Consider the following 18,766-nt stretch of genomic DNA (forward strand, 5'->3'; position numbering starts at 1 on the left):
ACACGTGTGTGCACACACGTGGCACAGCCATGGGCCCGGGCTGCCCCCCACCCCCTCCCTGCAGCACCAGCCGCTAAAAATATCCCCAGGGATGGTGCCAGCCGTTGCCATGGCAACGGGAGGATGGGGAGCAAGGCCGGGGGGCAGCCCCCCAGAACTGCCAGCTCCCCCCCCTCGGTATTCCCAGCTCATGAACCCCCCCAGAACGCCCCCAGTAGCCCCCCAACACCTCCAGCACCCCCAAAACCCCCCCCCCAAAACCCTCAGCACCCCCACCACTGTCAGTACCCCCAGAGGAGAACCCCAAGGCTCAGAAGGAGGGTGAAGAGCCTCATGGGGCTGAGGTGGGGGCTCAGTCACCCGCTGCCCCCATTTTCCAAGGAGGGTAATCGTGGGGCGGGGGGGGGCTTCTCGGCCCCTTAATTCCCCGGTTAATCATTCATGGGGCCGGGGCGCAGCAAATCCGCCCGTGCCGGGGCCGGGATTAGGCGGGCGAGCAGCGCTGCCCAGCCGGCGAGGGGCCCCGGCAGAGAGGGGGGGTCCCGCCGGGGGCAGCCCTGGACGTGAGGAGGGATTTCCTGTGCAGGGGGGGGCGGCTTCCCACAGCTGGCCGAGGAAAACACAACACGGGGGTCTCCAGGCTGTGCTGGACCCCCCCCCCCCCCCCTCCTTGGCACGGCACCCCCAAATTCAGGGGGAGGGAGTGGTGGGGGGTGGCAGGGTGTGCTTGGGGGGTCGCAGCTCCCCGGGCTGGGGGGAAGGCGTCGAGGTTTCGGTGCTTGGCAGGGCGCCCCGGCACAGCTGCCTCCGGCCCGGGGCCGGGGGGGGGGCCGGAAGGGGCCGGGGCCGTTCCCAGAGCCGGGGGCAGGCGAGGGGCGAGCGGGGGCCAGCTTGGGGGGCTCCCCCTTCCCACGGGGGCACTGCTGGCACGTCCTGCTGGGGGGCACATGGCTGGTGACGGGTGTTTGGTGGGGTGTGAAGGGTTTGATCCATGGGGCCGTCCAGACCCCCCGAAGCTGGTGGTGGGTGCTGCCCCATGGGGGTGTTCAATGCTGGGAATGGAGGTGTTGGGTGTCATCCCCTCCCTGGGGGTCCTGGGGGGGCACCACTGCTGATTTGGGGCTATATTTAGTGTCTCTGCAGCAGAGCAGCAGGACGAATTTAATTGAGCGTGTTTCGGCTGAGTGTCTGCACCCCAAGAGCAGCAGAGCCCCTCTAAATCCCAAATCCCCCCCAAATCCCCCCAAACCAGGGTCAGCCACAGGGCACAGGGTCCTCACCCTGCTGGGACAGCGCAGAGAGACCTGTGGTGGCCCTGGGGGCACCTCACAGGGCACAGAGAGCTGGTGATGAATGCGAGAGGTCCATGCGCTCCAGAGGGGCCACAGGCAAGCTCCAGCCCTGCCTCAGTTTCCCCACTGCGATGGGGGCTGCCAGGCAGCCTCGGGCAGGGGATTTGGGGTCATGAGGTGGTGTTGAGACGGGGTTGGGGGCAGGCAAGCTCGGCCACGGCCTTATCGCGGGCAGATGGCTGCGGGGGGCCGCGGCCGTGCCGTGTTTGCTGAGGATAAAGTGTACGGAACAGGCGGGGAGGGCCGGGGGGGCCGTCACGCTGCCGCTGCCCCGCCACGCTGGGAGCGCCGGGCAGGCCAGGAGGGCCCCAGGGTGACCCAGGGAGCGGGGCCATCCGTGGGGGCTGTGGGGACACGGGGCTGTGGGGAGCAGCGGAGCAGGAGGTCCTGGGGGGTCCCTCGGTGTTTGTGGGACAGCCACCGGCAGTCCCAGGTGTCACTGGTGTCACTCTCCTCCATCCCCTGGGTGTCCCCATCACCTGGGGACCACCATCCCCTGGAGATCCCCGTTCCCAGGGTAGCGCTGTCCCCTTGTTGTCCCCGTTCTGAGCAGCACCGTGCCCTGAGAGCCGCTGGGGACCCCCCTTCCCTGCACCCCCCGAGTATGGGAAAGCATCCCCTGGGCACACCCGTGCCAAGGAAGCCTTCATCCCTTGGGGACCCTCCTCTCCTAGAAGCCTTCATCCCTTGGGGACCCTCCTCTCCTAGAAGCCTTCATCCCTTGGGGACCCCCATCCCCCGGGGTGTCACCGCACCGCCCGTGCAGCCCAGGGAGGGGGGTACCCACGGGGCTGGGGGGTGGGGGGCGGCCACACCGACCCCCCCGGGGGTCCCAGGGCCGAGCTGCAGGGCTCGGGGCGGGGGTGGGGGGCGGCAGAGCCGCTTTAAGCCCGGGCATGACGGGACGTGTAGTCCGGGGAGGAAAAGGGGAGGGGGGGCTGGGAGCAGGGGCTGCTGGGAACGGGGGTGGGGTGGCACGGGCGGGTCGGGGGGCTCCGGGGGGCGACCCTCAGCGCCCTCCCCAGTGATCCCCCCGTGTTCCCGGTGCACGCCGCCATCCCCGGCCCCACAGCGGCTCCGGATGCGGCCCCACAGCAGGGTGCGACCCCCGTTCTCCCCACACATCCCCCGGGGGGCGCAGGGGCAGGGCCCCCCGACGTGCGGGTGTCCTGCGGGAGCGGATCCTGTGGTGTGGGTCTGATTGGGACCCCCGTGCCTGGTGTGTGCCCCTCCCCGGGCCGGGCTGGGCACCGCGGGGTGTGGAGCTGCCCCCTGCCTCGTGGGCACTGTCACCAAGCCCCGTGGGGACCGTCCCAGATCTCCGTGAGCATCGTCTCCACCCCACCGCCACCCAGCGAGGGCACCGTGCCAGCCCTTCCTGGGTGCTGTCCCCAAATCCTGTGGGCAGCCTCTCCGGTCCCCAGTGTCACTATCACAGCATGGCCGTGGGCACCGTCCCCAGCCGTGCCCTGCCCTCGTGGACACCAGGTTGTCACTGTCACAGCATCCCCGTGGGTGCCGTTCCCAGTCCCTGTGGGCGCCATCCCCACCCTGCCACGGGCATCCCCTGGGCCTCCCTGGGCACCGTCTCCGCTCCCCCTCCGGCACAGCCCGCCACGCTGTGGTCGCCATCCCTCGTCCCCGTTGTCACTGTCACGACATCCCCGCGAGCACCGTCCCAAACTCCTGTGGCCACGGGCACCACGCCGGGGACGCTGTGGGTACAGTGCCCAGCTCCCCGAGGTGCCATCCCCAACCCCCTGGGCACTTCCCCTCGCCCCCCCTGCCCACAGCCCCCCACCCTGCCCTCACCACCCCCCGTCCTCGTTGTCGCTGTCACCACATTCCCGCGGGCACCGCCAGGGCTCCCATCACACACACACACACACACACACACACACACACACACACACACACACACACACCCTGCCGCCCTGCCGCCGCCACCGTCCCCACCCCGCCATCCCGGGGTCACCCAGCCGCGGTACCCCCGTGGGTCCCCACGCGGGGCCGGGCGCGGCGGGTGCAGGGAGCGGCTGCGGCCGGCGGAGGGGGCTGCGGCCGCGGCGGAGCGGAGCGGGCGGGCGGCGGGGCCGGGGGAGGGAGGAGCCAGCGCCGTTCGTCCGCCGCCGCCGCCGCCGCTGCGCCCCGCTCCGCTCCGCGCCCCGCACCGCCGCTCCGAGCCCCGCTCCGCGCCCCGCACCGCCGCTCTGCGCCCGCCGCCGTCGACCTCAGGTACGGCCCGAGCGGCCCCGCCGGCCCGAGCGGCCCCGCCGCCCCCCGGTTGTTTACGGCCGCCCCCCCCGGGCCCCCCCGGCTGAGCACGGGCGCAGTTCGGTGCGTGGAATGGGGGGGCGGGCGGCGATCGCTTCGGGAGCCTCGGCACCCGCGGAGGGCTCGGGGGCCGCGAACCGCGAGGAAAAAACACGGGCAAAGATTTTTTTTTTTTTTTTTTTTTCTCTTGGAAAATCCGGGCGTTTGGCGTGGGGCGGGGGGGCCGCGTTCCCCCGTGGGGGGCGGGTGGGGGGGGGGGGGGCACCGCGCCCCCCACCCCCAGCGCACCCGCGGCTGCTGCATGCGGGGCACGGCGCTGCCCCCCGCCCGCCACGCCGCGCCACGGGGGCAGCCCCCCCCCGGCCGTGGCCCCCCGGCCCCGCGGCCCCCCCGTGGCCGTGGCGTGGCGGCGTGGCGGGGTCCGGGCCGCGGCGTGGCTCTGCGGTGCTGGGCGCGGGGCCGCGCCGTGGGCAGGTCGCGGGGCCGGGCCGTGGGCAGGCCGTGGCCCTGTCGCGGCGCGGGGGGGGGGTGGGGGGGAGGAACCGTGGACGGCCGGGCCGTGACGGCGCCGTGGGGTGTCCGTGAGGGTTTTAGGGGCCGCTGTGTCCGCTCCCCCGCACCCACCCCGCAGGGCGGCAGGAATGCTGCGATTTTTTTTATTATGAAAATTTTAAATTGTTTTTTTAATTATTTTTTTTTGCGCCGAGAGCGGAGCGCGGGGGGGGCGGGGGGGGGGCGGTTCGGCCGCTCCCGGTTAGGGCGGGGGCAGCGGGGGGGGCGTCCCCGGTGCGGCGGGGTGGGAGGGGGGGGCTCGAGTCCCGCACCACGGGCTTCGCCCTGAGCGGGGCGCGGGGCGTGGCGGGGGCTCCCCTGTGCACGGCGCCCCGCGGTCCCGCGGGGTGTCCCCCACCCCAACCCCGGGGGGGCGGATCCTGCCCCGGTCCGGTGTCGCCGCCGGGGTTAGGGATGCGGTCCCAACCGGACTCTGGTGCGTCCCCACTGTGCGATGCGGGGAAACTGAGGCAGGGGCGGGCGGGCGCCACGGCCAAGGTCACCCCGGGACCGCGACCTTCAGTCGTGACCCCCCCGCCCGGGACTGCCACCGGCACCGACACCGGAGCCGCACCGGGAGGCCGGGCTGTGCCTCACCCCGCCTGACCTCCGACGGCACCGGGGACCCCCGCGGCTCCGCTGCAGCGCTAAGGGGGCTGGGGCCGCCGTGGGGCGCGGGCAAACCCCGGTGGAACCGGTTTGGGGGGGCTCCTCTGCCCGGGGGTCTTGGCGCAGGGTGGGGACGAGGCGCGTCCCCCCCTCCCCAGGGCAGTTCGGTGCAAATGCGTGCGCCCCCCGCCATGGTGCGGGCCCCGGGAGCGAGATCCTCGCGTGGGGGCTCCACGGGCACCCCTTTCCCTCCCGCGGCCGTGACCTTCGCGGGGTCGCCCCGCACACGGGTTCGCGGAGCGGGGAGCGCGGGCCGCGCACTCCCGGTGTCCCCGGTGTCCCCGGTGTCCCGCACCCTGCGGAGCGGGCACGGGGAGGCTGCGGGCGCATCCCCCGACCCCTCCTGACGGGCGGCGGCTGCAGGAAGCGGGACCCCCCCCTCCCAATCCCCCGGCTCCGCTCCTCGCCCCGCCAGCGCGTTCCCGGCTCAGCGGACACCGAGGCAGCGGCGGGGCCGCCCCGGGGGTCTCATCCCGCGGACCCCCGGCCCCGCCGGACCCCGCGCAGCCGCCGGTGCATGGGGGCGGGGCCGGACGCCTGGGTGCCCCTCCGAACTGGGGGGGAAGAGGAGGAGGAGAAAAGGGGGGCGCGGTGTAGGCGAAGGCGGGCGCGGGCTGCGCTGCCAGGGCCCCGCTCAGGCTGGGTGCGGGCAGGGGGCGCGGCGGGGTCGGTGCCGTTCGGGGTGTCCCCCGCGCTGCAGACCCTCGGACAGGGTCGGGTGGCTGCAGGAACACTGCGACGACTGTCCCGTGTGTCCCCTTCTCAAGGGGGACACGGTCCCGGTGCCGTGTCCCGGTGCCTGTCCCTGTGTCCCCTCGTGGGTGCCCGCGCTGGGCACCTCGTGGCGGCCACCTCCCCCCCTTCAAGCAGGGGGAGGGGACCCAGGAGCTCCCCCCAGTCCCCGTGCACGTGAACCAGAGCCCCCGATTTAGAAACGTCCCATGCCGTGCCAAGGGCTGAGAATAGCTCCCGGCGTCCCGGCACACCTCCTGGGGCCAGGGGCACCCCGCGGGGCTCGGGGCCCGCAGCCACCCCAAAGAGCTGAGCCTGGGCACACTCAGCACACACCAGGTGCTCGGGGGTCACCCTCTTGGGTGACCTCTGCAGCCTGGACAAGCTGTGACAGCGGGATGAGGCACATCCTGTGTGCTGGCACAGGGGACACGCTGCTGGGGATAGGGGAGTGTGGCTCTTTCTCTGCCAGGCAGCTCCTGTGGGATAGGGAAGAGGAGGCACAGCTGAATGCTCACACACGGCAGGAAGGAGTGGCTGGAGTGGCCTTGGTTGGATGCAGAGTTTTGGGAATCCTGGGGGCCTTGGTTGGATGCAGAGTTTTGGGAATCCTGGGGGCCTTGGTTGGATGCAGAGTTTTGGAAATCCTGGGGGCCTTGGTTGGATGCAGAGTTCCTGGGAATCCTGGGGGCTGCAGGGCCAGGGCTGGGTCGTGGTGCAGGTCCCCTCTGTGGTGATGCAGGACGTGTCAGACACAGGACCTGTCAGAGGCTCAAGGCCACAACATTGGGTGCCCTGTCAGTGTCGGGACAGGTCACCAGCCCTGCAGCCACCAGCTTGTCCTACGAGTGGTGGCTTCAATGAGCCGTGAGCCACAGGGAGGACACAAACCCGGGCTCAGCCATCCTTTGTGGGAAGGGGGCACCATGCAGCGCCCCCATGGCACTGGGGGGGCTGCCCTGATGTCAGGCCCGTGGCATCCCCCTTGCTCGGGTTGCCCAGCTGCTGTGCATGCCTGGGATTCCTGCAGCCTCCTGACACAGCGCAGCACGGCACAGTGCGCTGTCCCCGCTGCCACACGTGCCCGCAGCGCTGCGTGGCACTGGGTGTGATGGTGTGCCAGGCACTGGCACAGGTGTGTGACAGCAGCAGCCGCAGACACGCGTGTGGCACTTGGCACGGCCTCACACATGGGCATCGGCGCGTGCCGGGTGCCGCCAGCCGTGGCACGGCAGGTGCCCCGTGCCTGGCCACACTCCCATGGCACGGCCGTGCCAGCCGGTGCAGCCAGGGTTTGTCAGGCAGATCTGTGCCACCCCGGTGCCCACCGTGACGCTGCCCTGGTGCCCACCGTGACACTGCCCCAGTGCCCAGTGTGACAGTGCCCTGGTGCCCACCGTGGACGCCGCAGTGCCCGCGGTGACACTGCCCCGGTGCCCGCATGGCCGGGGATCCCTGGCCAGCGCCGCGGGGCTTGCCCTGCCCCAGCCCGTGCTAATCACGCTAATTGGCACCGTGGCTAAAGCGCTTAGGGCCTCACCTCCCTGACCCGGCTGGCAGCTGGGCTGGGGGGCGCTGGGACCCCGGAGCCCATCTGTGCTGGGGGGCAGGGACACGGCAATGTCCCCATGGGGCAGCCCCGGCACCCACGGAGGCGGTCAGTGCCTTTGTGGAGGGATCTCCCATTGTCTGGGGGGTCCCCGGGGTGGGGTCCGTGGGGAGCGGGGTGCTGGGTGCCCCCGCTGGGGCGAGGTGGCTCCCGCCGTCGGGCCCAGCCCCGGACTTTGCCCCAGGGTTGTTTCAGCCGCCTGCAACCACCCGACTCAGCAGAAACGCTCCCCTGGGCGTGGGGCTGGGCTGGGGGGGCGCCGGGGGGGCTCCCGCCGGCTGCCACCCCGCTCCCACCCAGCACCCACCCAGAGCACCTGGTGCTGCAGGTGGGACGCGCGGGTTTGGGTGCCGGCGGCGCAGGGTGGGCTGAGACCTGGTGCGCTCATCACACGTGTCCCGCTGGAGGAGGAGGAGGAGGAAGAGGAGGAGGAGGACGAGAAGAGCCGCCTCCCGTGTCTGTCTGTCTGTCTGTCTGTCTGGCGCCCCAGCGCGCCCGGGATTCCTCGAGTGACGGTTCCTGGAGCGGCACCGCAGGCTCCGCCGGGCGATCCCAGGGTGCCGGTGATGCCGAGGGTGTCAGGGGGCTGCTGGGGTCTCGCTGGGGTTTTAGAACCCCGTCCTAAAACGCCGCCCCGTTTATCCTAAACCTCTCTCGTTTGGGGCTGCACCCCAGGCCACCCTCGGCGGGGAACTGAGGCGGGGCGGCCAAGCCCACCCAGCGCACGCCGCTTTGGGGACAGCCCATATTCCACCCCAGAGCGCTTCCAGCGCCACGTCGCTGCACCCCGAGCCCCACACATGCCCCGAGCGTGTCGGGGCTCTGCCGGGTCCCGGGGGAGAGGGCGGGGGGCGGCGGGGGGGCCGGTGCCCGGCGGGGGCCGCGCAGCTCTGGATCCCTGCCAGTGCCTATACTTGGAAGTTCTCGGCGCGCCGTTCCCATATGGAACAAACATTTGCTGCTGCAGCCCCCGGCTCTATAGGTACCGCCGGCCCCAAACCCGGCCTGGGCTGCGGGCGAGGGGCGTCCATCCCCATAAGCCCCTCCCGAGGTGGGGAGTGCACCCCCGGGCTGGTGGGTGCGCTGCGTGCCTCAGTTTCCCTGAAGAGGCTGCTGCAGGCGACGCCCCCTCCTCATTCTGGGGGACCCCTCATGCGAACCCCATGTGCGGCGCGGGGTGCTCTGTGCACCCATGGGTGCAGCATCCCTCTCCCTCATCCTTCGCTGGTTGGGGTTGCCCTCATCTAGGAGGGGGGCGACAGCAATGGGGGCCGGCGTGGGGGTGTCGGGGGGGGCCCCCCAGCCCGTCCGCCGCGTTTTAAATCCGCCGGAGGAATTTCTGTGGCGGCCAAGACAAACGTGACCTACTTTCTGCTGTCCCCGCGCGGAGCGGAGGAGCCCGGGGCTGGGCACCGCGCCCGCCGCCGCCCCCCCGCGCCCCCCCCGCCTCGGGCTCCGGGCCCCCCGCGCCCCTCGCACCGGGAGGGTCACCGGGGGGTCACGGGGAGGGGGGGGGTGTGAGCAGGGCCCCCCCATCGCACCCGTGGGATGTGGGCGCCGAGAGCCGGCGGTGCTGCTGCCGTCATTGAGGAGGGGGTCCCGGGGTGCCCCCCGGTGCTGCCCGTGCCCTGACCCCCCACCCATCGTGTCTTTGCCACAGCAGAGCTCGCAGAGGAGGGATCGCCCGGAGCTCCGGCGCCCCCCATCCCGTAAGTGGCCGCCTGCCCCATAAATCGCCCCATAATTCACCCCCAGCCCCGGATTTTGGGGTGTTCGGCCGTGCGGTGAACATTGCTGCCCTTTGCACCCCCTGCCCCAACGCTCTCCCCTCCTCTTGGGGACCCCCAGCCCTGCCCCAAAGGTGGGGGGAGCTCCCATGTGTGCGTGCTTGTGCTTTGCTGCACACTCCCGGCCCTGGGCACGTCCTCGCACAGCCTTGCACCCCTGGGTGTGCTTTTGCACGCCCACCCACGCCTGTGCACGCTCACAGAGCCTTGCACAGCCCTGCACACGCTCTCACACACGCCTTCCCTGCTGCCACAGCCTCACACAGCTGTACATGCTCTTGCACACCCATGCACGCGTTCACACGTGCCCTGCACACCTGTGCATGCTCTCACACTCCTGTCCATGTCCTTGCACATCTGTGCATGCTCTCACACATCTGTACATGTTCTTGCACACCCATGCACGCTCTCACATGTGCCCTGCACACCTATGCACGCTCTCACACACCTGCACATGTTCTTGCACACCCATGCACGCTCTCACATGTGCCCTGCATGCTCTCCCACGGCGTGGCACACCCGTGCACACGCTCACACACTTGTGCGCATTCTCATACATCTCTGCACGCTCTTCCCCAACCCTGCACACTCTTCCCCTGCTTGAATGCTCCCACAGCCTTGCACACCTGTGCATTTCTCACACCCGTGCATTTCAACCCCCCGTGTGCGTTTCACCCCGCTCTGCCCTCTGGCCCAGCCCCGCTGCTGTCACACCCTGCACGTCGCTCCCTCCTTGACTTCTCACACGTCCCTCATGCCCTTGCCCAGCCCTGACCACCCTTACACACTCCACACACCCTTGCACGCTCACACCCACCCCCATCACCATCCACACCTCCTGGGGGTGCCCCATACACCCCACCCCTGCCTGGGGGTCCCCTCCGTGTCCCTTGGGGCTGGTCGCTCCCCTCTCCCGGCGCTTTGGGCTGACTGTGCCATCCCGCAGGGTCCGGCCCGGGATGCTGCGCGGTGCTGAGCACTGAGGGGCGCCATGGGGTGCGCGGCGTAGCCCCCCGCCGTGGCCCCCCCCCCCCACGGCCGTGGCCACCCCGCCGTGGCCCCCGCGTGGCGCCGGAGCCCCCCCCCCGGTCGGTGCTGAGCGCTCCTTGATGGAATTGCGGTGAATGGAACAGAAGCCCAGCACCCTGGACCCGCTGTCGGAGCCAGAGGACACCCGGTGAGCGCCCAGCCCGGCGCGGGGACACGTGTGGCGCTGCTTGGGGTGGCACTGCGCGTCCCTGCGCCCTCTGTGTCCGAATGTCGTGTGTGTCCCCAAGTGTCCCCATACCTGCTGCACCCCTGTGCCCACCGTGTCCCTTGTATTGTCGTGCCCACCGTGTCCCTTGTATTGTCGTGCCTGGTGTGTCACTGTGCCCACTATGTCCCCTGTATTGTGCCCGGTGTGCCCTGTGCCCACCGTGTCCCTTGTATTGTCGTGCCCGGTGTGTCCCTTGTGTCCTCGCGCCCGCTGTGTCCCCCTGCACGGTCATTTATATGTCCCTGTGTCCTGGGTGTCCCTCGTGTCCCCGTCCCCCCCGCGTGTCCCCACGCGCGTTCCGTGGGTGTCCCCCATGTCCTGTGCACCCCAGCCCCACCCTGTACCCCACATGTCCCCAACCGCCCCTCCCGTTCTGGGGACCATCCCCACGTGTCCTGCGTGTCCCCCTGCACCCCACGCGTCACCTGGTGTGTCCATGCCCAGGTGTCCCCATGGTGTCCCCCCCCCCACTCGTGCCTCTCCCCGCGGGGGCCACTCACGCCCCCCCCCCCCCCCCCGCATCCCGGGGCTATTTCGGGGTCACCTTGGGCTGAAGCCCCCCCTGATGGGGGGGGGGTGGGTGAGAGGTCCCCGTGTCGCCCCCCCCCCCCTCAGGTGCCCCTCCCCCCCCGCGGGGCCGGGCGCGCGCGGACCCCCGCCGCCCGCCATTGGCTGAGCCCCCGATGACGTCACTTCCCCGCTCAGCCAAAAGGACATTTTGTCTTTGACTGTGAATGAGCCCCTCCCCCCACCCGCCCCTCCCCCCACCCTTCCCCCGCCCCTCCCCCACCCCCCCACCCTTCCCCTCCCCCACCCGCCACCCTTTCCCTTCCCCTCTTTCCCCCCCCCAGGGGCGGTGCCGTGTCCCGGGGGGGGGTCCCGGTCCCGGGGGGGCTGTTCTGGGTGGGGGGGGTCCCCAGGGTCCTCTCCACCCCCCCCAACCGCACCCACCCGCGACATCGCCGCGTTGGGACCCCCGGGCGGGGCCTGCAGGGAAGGGGGCCCGAGGGGGATTTTGGGGCGCTGTTGGAATTTTTTGGGGGGGCAGCGGGAATCCCTGGGCGCCGTCCCAGCCTGTGACCCCCCCCCCCCCGCTCCCGCAGGTGGCTGGATGGGAAGCGCAAAAGAAAGAGCAGCCAATGTTTGGTGAAGAGCAGCATGTCAGGTACGGGGGGGCACCCGCGGCTCCCGCTGAACCCCCCCGGGCACCCCCTGACCCTGCTGGGCACCCCCGGCTCACCCGGGCACCCCCGGCTCACCCGGGCACCCCATGAGCCCTGCTGGGCACCCCCGGCTCACCCGGGCACCCCATGAACCCTGCTGGGCACTCCCGGCTCACCCGGGCACCTCATGCGTCACCCTGGGGGCCCCGAATTCTTGCCAGGGTCCCTATGTGTCACCTGGGTCCCCCAAAGTCTGTGCACACCCGTCGTCCACGATGGGCACCCCAAGATTGCTGTGTCTGCGCGCCCCAATGTCCCACGGACACCCCTGGGCTCCCCGGAGTGAGAAAGTCTCACGGACACCCCGTGTCCCCTGTGGGCACCCCAAGATTCCCGTATCTGTGCATCCCAATGTCCCACGGACACCCCTGGGCTCCCCGGAGTGAGAAAGTCCCACGGACACCCTGTGTCTCCTGTGGGCACCCCAAGATTGCTGTGTCTGCGCACCCCAATGTCCCACGGGCACCGCAGATCTCGGCTGGGCTCCCCGGTGTCCCACGGACACCCCGTGTCTCCTGCGGGCACCCCAAGATTCCCATATCTGTGCATCCCAATGTCCCACGGACACCCCTGGGTTCCCCGGAGTCCCACGGACACCCCGTGTCCCCTGTGGGCACCCCAGGAGCTCCCATATCCTTGCCAGGCTCGCAGGGACACCCCCTGTATCCCAGGCACCCCAAAATCCCTCCCTGCACCCCACATCCCTGCAGGGTCCCCCTGGGTCTCGTCCGCCCTCAGCTCGGGGCGGCGCTATCGGGGCGGCAGCGCCCTGGGGTGGGCGATAAGGGGGTCCGATAAGGGGGGCCCCGCGGGCGCTGCCCCCCGCCCTGCCCCATTCCCCGGCGGGGAGCGGCCGGCGCCGGCGGGAGCTGCCGGGGGGAAACCGGGGGGAACCGGGCGTGCGGCTCCCGCCCATCCCCTGCGCCTTCCCCGCTCCCTGAATGGGGGGAACACCCGGGGAGCCCCACGTGCGGCACCCGCAGAGCGCCACAGGGGTCCTCACGCCTGCGTTTGTGGGGTGCAGCAATGCCGGACACTTCCCCGAATTGTGGGGGGCACCCAGGCGTTCAGCCCCCTCCCCATATCCCCCAACCCGTGCGGATTGCCACTTCCAGCCCCCCCAAAACACGAGGGGGGGACAGGAGGGTGCTGGGGTCCTGCTGATGATCCGTGCCTCAGTTTCCCTGAGCGGTTGGCGGTGGGGAGGCTGGGGGGGCTCTGCTCCCCGGACAGCAGCGGGGACAGTGTGTCTTTGTGTGCCAGGGGGACAGGGACCCCCCCCTGCTGCCGGTTAATGGGATAATGGGGGCTTTATTGCTGCGGGGGGCTCGGGCACCCCCCACTCACACACCCCAGAGTTAACCCTTCCCGTGCCAGGGTGGAGGCAGTGGCAGGGCAGACAGCGCTGGGTGCAGACAAGAGAGGAAACTGAGGCACAGAGAGGGGAGGGTGTACTGGGCATCCCTGGCATGGGGGGTGATGCTGCTTGTGCCAGGGGTCTCTGATGTGGGGTGTGCAGAGAGTCCCTGATTTAGGGCTCCTGGGGGGGCTCTGATTTGGGGTGTGCAGGGGGTCCCTGATTCAGGGTTTTCTCAGGGGTCCCTGATGTGGGGTGTGTGGGAGGGTCGCTGGTACAGGGTGCTCCAGGGTCCCTTACTTGGGGTTTCTGGGGATCCAGATGTGGGGTGTGCAGAAGGTCACTGGTACAGCGTGCTCCAGGGGTTCCCCTGTCATAGGGCACTCCAGGGGCCACTGACTTGGGGTGCTCTGGGGGTCTCTGTCATTGGAATTTCCATCATGGGATTCTCTGGGGGTCTCTGTCATGGAGCACCCCACGAGTCCCTGCTGTGGGGGACCCTGCCCCGGGGTGCCCTGGGGGTCCCTGACTCGGGGGTCCCCCCAGGGTACATCCCTAGTTACCTGGACAAAGATGAACAGTGCGTGGTGTGCGGGGACAAGGCCACCGGCTACCACTACCGCTGCATCACCTGCGAGGGCTGCAAGGTGAGCTGGGGCAGGGGGGGTTTGGGGGGCTCAGGGGGGGCTCAGCAGGGCTCACTGTGTCCCCCCCTTTCGCCCTCCCCAGGGATTTTTCCGTCGGACCATCCAGAAGAACTTGCACCCCACCTACTCCTGCAAATATGATGGGTGCTGCGTCATCGACAAGATCACCCGCAACCAGTGCCAGCTGTGCCGCTTCAAGAAGTGCATCTCCGTGGGCATGGCCATGGACTGTGAGTTGGGGGGCACTGGGGGGCTTGGCTGGTGGGGCAGGTTGGGGTCCTGGCACTTTGGGGTACCCAGATCAGCTGCAGGACCTCAGGGCAGGTTGGAGTTCCAGCACTTTGGGGTACCCAGTTGAGCTGCAGGACCCTAGGGCAGCTTGGGGTCCTGGCACTTTGGGGTGCCCAGATCAGCTGCAGAACTCCAGGGCAGGTTGGGGTCCTGGCACTTTGGGGTGCCCAGATCAGCTGCAGGACCTCAGGGCAGGTTGGAGTTCCAGCACTTTGGGGTACCCAGTTGAGCTGCAGGACCCCTAGGGCAGCTTGGGGTCCCGGCACTTTGGGGTACTCAGATCAGCTGCAGAACTCCAGGGCACGTTGGGGTCCTGGCACTTTGGGGTGCCCAGATCAGCTGCAGAACTCCAGGGCAGGTTGGGGTCCTGGCACTTTGGGGTACCCAGATCAGCTGCAGAACTCCAGGGCAGGTTGGAGTTCCAGCACTTTGGGGTACCCAGTTTTACCACAAGACCCCAGGGCAGGTTGGGGTCCTGGCATTGTGGGGCACATTGGGGTACCCCGATCAGCTGATCAGCTGCAGGATCCCAGGGCAGGTTGGGGCCCTGGCATTTTGGGGTGCACAGATCAGCCGTAGGACCCCCCCCAGAGCAGGTTGGGGTCCCAGCACCGTGGGGCATTTTGGGGTGCCCAGATCAGCTGCAGGAGCAATCTGGCATTTCAGATGCTGCAGTGGGATGGGATGCACGAATGGGGAGTCCTTGCTGATTGTGGGGGTCCCAGATGATAGTGGGGGGCTTTGAGGAGGTGGGTTGGGGTCGTGGTGCTATGGGGTGAGTTGGGATGCCCAGAGCAGCAGGAGGAGGCTGGGGGGTCACTGTGGGTGCAGCTGTGGGGTGCATTGTAAGGGGATCCTCACTGATTCTGGGGGTGCAGCTGTGGGGTGCATTGTAAGGGGATCCTCACTGATTCTGGGGGTGCAGCTGTGGGGTGCATTGTAAGGGGATCCTCACCGATTCTGGAGGTGCAGCTGTGGGGTGCATTGTAAGGGGATCCCCGCTGATTCTGGAGGTGCAGCTGTGGGGTGCATTTTGAGGGGATCCTCACCGATTCTGGGGGTGCAGCTGTGGGGTGCATTGTAAGGGGATCCTCGCCGATTCTGGGGGTGCAGCTGTGGGGTGCATTGTAAGGGGATCCCCGCTGATTCTGGGGGTGCAGCTGTGGGGTGCATTGTGAGGGGATCCCCGCTGATTCTGGGGGTCCCGGCAGTGGTGCTGGATGACTCCAAGCGGGTAGCCAAGAGGAAGCTGATCGAGGAGAACCGGGAGCGGCGGCGGAAGGAGGAGATGATCAAATCCCTGCAGCACCGCCCCAACCCCAGCGCCGAGGAGTGGGAGCTGATCCACGTTGTGACAGAAGCCCACCGCAGCACCAATGCCCAGGGCAGCCACTGGAAGCAGAAGCGGAAATTCCTGGTGAGGGGATGCAGTGGAGGGGCTCTGTCACCACCTCGGGCGCGCGGCACACACGTGGTGGCAGTGCCAGGTTTGGGATGTCACCGTGTCCTTGGGCACTCGAGGGGGGTTGGGACATTGCTCGGCGTCCTTGAGCTGGTCACCCCCAAAGGGTTCAGGGGTGAGCAGTGACCGAAGGGGACAGCTGTGCCCGCGGGTGGCCCTGGGCTGGCCCTGCCGCTGGCCCTGTCACTGTCCCTGTCATGCAGCTCCCTCTCCTGGCTGCTGCACCGGCCCTGCCACGGCTGTTCCCGGTGACATGAGGGCCCCAGAGAGGGGACAGAGTCACATCATGGCCTCAGAGGGGTCCCAGGGAGGGGGAGCAGGGTCACACTGCACCCCCAACACCACTGCCCACCACGGGGGTCCCAGAGGGGGGGCACGGTCACACTGCACCCCCATATGCCACTGTCCACTGTGGGAGTCACGGAGGGGAAAGAGTCACTCTGCACCCCCTACCACTGTGGGGGCCACAGGTTGGTCACACTATGGTCACCCCACACCCCCAGTGCCACTGTGGGTGTCCCAGGGTGGGATATGGTCACACCACACTTCCAACACCACTGCCCGCCATGGGGGTCCCAGAGGGTGACACAGTCACACTGCATGCCCAAACCCAATGTCCACCATGGGGGACACAGTCACACTGCACCCCCAATGCCCCCAATGCTGTGGGGGTCCCAAGGGTGGCACGGTCACACCACGCTCCCCAATGCCACCACGGTGGTCCCAGGGGACACATGGTGACGTGACACCCCCCAACACCACCGTGTCCCCCACAGCCTGAGGACATCGGCCAGTCCCCTATGGCCTCCATGCCTGACGGGGACAAAGTCGACCTGGAGGCGTTCAGCGAGTTTACAAAAATCATCACCCCGGCCATCACCCGCGTGGTCGACTTTGCCAAAAAACTGCCCATGTTTTCAGAGGTAACGCAGGCTGGGGACTTTGGGAGGCGTGGGGTGCTCTGCCCAGTGTCTAAATCACACCAAACCCCCCCAAAACTGCCCCCAGCTGCCTTGTGAGGACCAGATCATCCTGCTGAAGGGGTGCTGCATGGAGATCATGTCGCTGCGGGCGGCCGTGCGCTACGACCCCGAGAGCGAGACGCTGACGCTGAGCGGGGAGATGGCGGTGAAACGGGAGCAGCTCAAGAACGGCGGCCTCGGCGTCGTCTCCGATGCCATCTTCGACCTGGGCAAGTCCCTCTCTGCCTTCAACCTGGATGACACCGAGGTGGCCCTGCTCCAGGCTGTGCTGCTCATGTCCTCAGGTAAGGGGGTGATGGGTGCCCCGGTGCCCAGGGAGTCAGAGGGTTTGTTGGGTGGGCACCCCAATGCTCAGAGTTCTCGCTGTCCTGAGGAGGGGTTGGGTGGGCACCCTGATGCCAGAGGTCCCCTGCAGGTTTGGGGGGAATTGGGTGGGCACCCCAATGCTCAGAGGGTGTCCATGGGGATGGTTGTGTTGGCATCTCTTTGCCCACGACCCCCAACATTTGGAGGTGCATTGGGTGGGCACCTCAATGCCCAGAAGGTGTCCATGGGGACTGTTGTGCTGGCATCCCTTTACCCACAACCCCCAGAATTTGGAGGTGCATTAGGTGGGCACCCCAATGCCCAAAGTCCTCAGTGTTCTGGGTGTGTGTTGGGTGGGCACCCCAATGCCAGAGCCCCCAGCATTTAGAGGTGCATTGTGTGGGCACTGCCATGCCCAGAGGGTGTCCATGGGGATTGTTGTGTTGGCACCTCTTTGCCTACAACCCCCAGCATTTGGAGGTACATTAGGTGGGCACCCCAATGCCCAAAATCCTCACTGTCCTGGGGGGTGTTGAATGGGCACCCCGATACCAGAGCCCCCCAACACCTTCAGAGTGCATTGGGTGGGAAATCATGCCCCCCTGGATTTTGGGTGGATTTGGGGTGGGCACCCCAATTCCCAGAGCTCCAGGAGCATGAAGAGGGCACCCAGGAGCACAGGCTGAGCCTCTTGGTCCCCTGGGCATCCCTGCCAGGCTGGGGTGGGTCTGTGGGGTGGGCACCCCAACAGCCAGGGGGTGTTTGGGACACTCAGCCCTATGAGAGGGACTCCTCCATGGGCAGGGAATGCCAGGACAGCAGGGAGAGATTTAAACTAAAAAGGGGAGGTTGTGGTGGGGTATTGGGAAAAAATTCTTCTCTGTGAGGGTGGTGAGGACCTGACAAAGCGAAGTGTCCAAGGCCAGGCTGGATGGGGCTTGGAGCACCCTGGGTCAGGGTGGAAGGTGGACAGTGGGAGGTGTCCCTGCCATCCACCCAAACCATTGCGTGATTCCACCACCCCCTGACGATTCCTTGGGTTCCTGCAGACCGGACGGGGCTGATCTGCGTGGAGAAGATCGAGAAGTGCCAGGAGACCTACCTGCTGGCCTTTGAGCACTACATCAACTACCGCAAACACAACATTCCCCACTTCTGGCCCAAGCTGCTGATGAAGGTGACGGATCTGCGGATGATCGGCGCCTGCCACGCCAGCCGCTTCCTGCACATGAAGGTGGAGTGTCCCACCGAGCTCTTCCCCCCCCTCTTCCTCGAGGTCTTCGAGGACCAGGAGGTGTAGGGACGACACCACCCCCACCCTGTGCCCCCCCAAACCCCACTCTGGCCCCCTGCCCCCCAAATCTTTCTCGTGTCCCCCTGTAAGGACAAGGGGATGCTGTGCCCAGGGTGGGGGTCCTGCTGTGCCCCCCAACAGCCACCCCCCACCCTCCCACCCCCCGCCCCAGGACTTGACGAATTTTGTTTGTTTGCACAGGGAAGGGCCCCGACGGTCGAGCGTTCCCTTTATTGTCCTTCTCTTCGTAGATTATTATTTTTTAAGCATTTATTTCCCTCCCTGAGAGGCTAAAATATTAAACTAACTGCACTTTGGAAGGAGGAGGAGGAGGAGGAGGAGGAGGAAGAGCAGGGAGGAGAGGAGGGGGCTCTGGGCTGCACAGGGAGAGGCTGCCCCGGCTGGGGGGCCGTGGCCATATGCACTTTTGGCCGGGCAGCAATTTGGGGGGCTGGGGTGGGGGCCAGGACCCTCCCCCCTAGCAGGGCAGGGGCTGGGACCCCCATCCCCTATAGTGGGGTGAGGGCCAGGACCCCCCCATAGCAAGGTGGGGGCACAGGGGGGGCACAGCAGTGGCGAGGGGGACCCCAGCCCATCGGGGTGCAGGGCTGGTGGACCCCCCCCCACCCCAGCCCACTGGGTCTGCCCCGGCTGGGGTGACCCCCCCCCTGTGTCCCCCCACCCCTTATCCCCAAATTTGGGGCCAGAATTGGGGTTTTGGTGGGGTTCTCTTGTCTTTTTTTTGGGCTGAGAGGAAACGATTTTTGTGCCAAGCGCCGCGGATGGTGGGCGCTGCAGGACACTGGGGTGGGGGGGGTCCACTCCCCCCCCCCCCAAACCCCCCCAATTTTCCGTTGTCCTTTTTTTTTTTGTTGTTGTTTTTCCCCCCCTTGTCCTCGTGGGTTTTGTCGTGTCCGTCAGGAGTTTGCAAAGGCCCTGGAGGCGCCGGCTGGGGGGGCTTTGGGTGTCC

The 18,766-nt window shown here is 68.1% G+C and overlaps 1 protein-coding gene across 1 annotated transcript; it reads left to right on the forward strand.

Moving 5' to 3' along the window:
* Window positions 1-3,447: 3,447 nt before the first annotated feature.
* Window positions 3,448-18,112, forward strand: THRA (thyroid hormone receptor alpha). The gene is made up of 10 exons (XM_059489349.1): window positions 3,448-3,587; window positions 8,852-8,897; window positions 9,922-10,152; window positions 11,337-11,398; window positions 13,360-13,460; window positions 13,543-13,690; window positions 14,963-15,168; window positions 15,990-16,136; window positions 16,222-16,480; window positions 17,552-18,112. Exons 3-10 carry the CDS (start codon window positions 10,100-10,102, stop codon window positions 17,800-17,802), a joined length of 1,227 nt encoding a protein of 408 aa, XP_059345332.1. The 5' UTR covers window positions 3,448-3,587; window positions 8,852-8,897; window positions 9,922-10,099; the 3' UTR covers window positions 17,803-18,112.
* Window positions 18,113-18,766: the final 654 nt, after the last annotated feature.

Source organism: Ammospiza nelsoni, chromosome 26 (genome assembly GCF_027579445.1).
Source record: "Ammospiza nelsoni isolate bAmmNel1 chromosome 26, bAmmNel1.pri, whole genome shotgun sequence".
Lineage (NCBI taxonomy): Eukaryota > Metazoa > Chordata > Aves > Passeriformes > Passerellidae > Ammospiza > Ammospiza nelsoni.

Excerpts from the sequence above, each read along its gene's own strand:
- THRA (XM_059489349.1), top strand. The coding sequence starts at position 10,100 with ATGGAACAGAAGCCCAGCACCCTGGACCCGCTGTCGGAGCCAGAGGAC. Across the intron at positions 13,461-13,542 it reads TCACCTGCGAGGGCTGCAAG|GGATTTTTCCGTCGGACCAT; the intron begins GTGAGCTGGGGC and ends CGCCCTCCCCAG. Across the intron at positions 13,691-14,962 it reads CGTGGGCATGGCCATGGACT|TGGTGCTGGATGACTCCAAG; the intron begins GTGAGTTGGGGG and ends GGGTCCCGGCAG.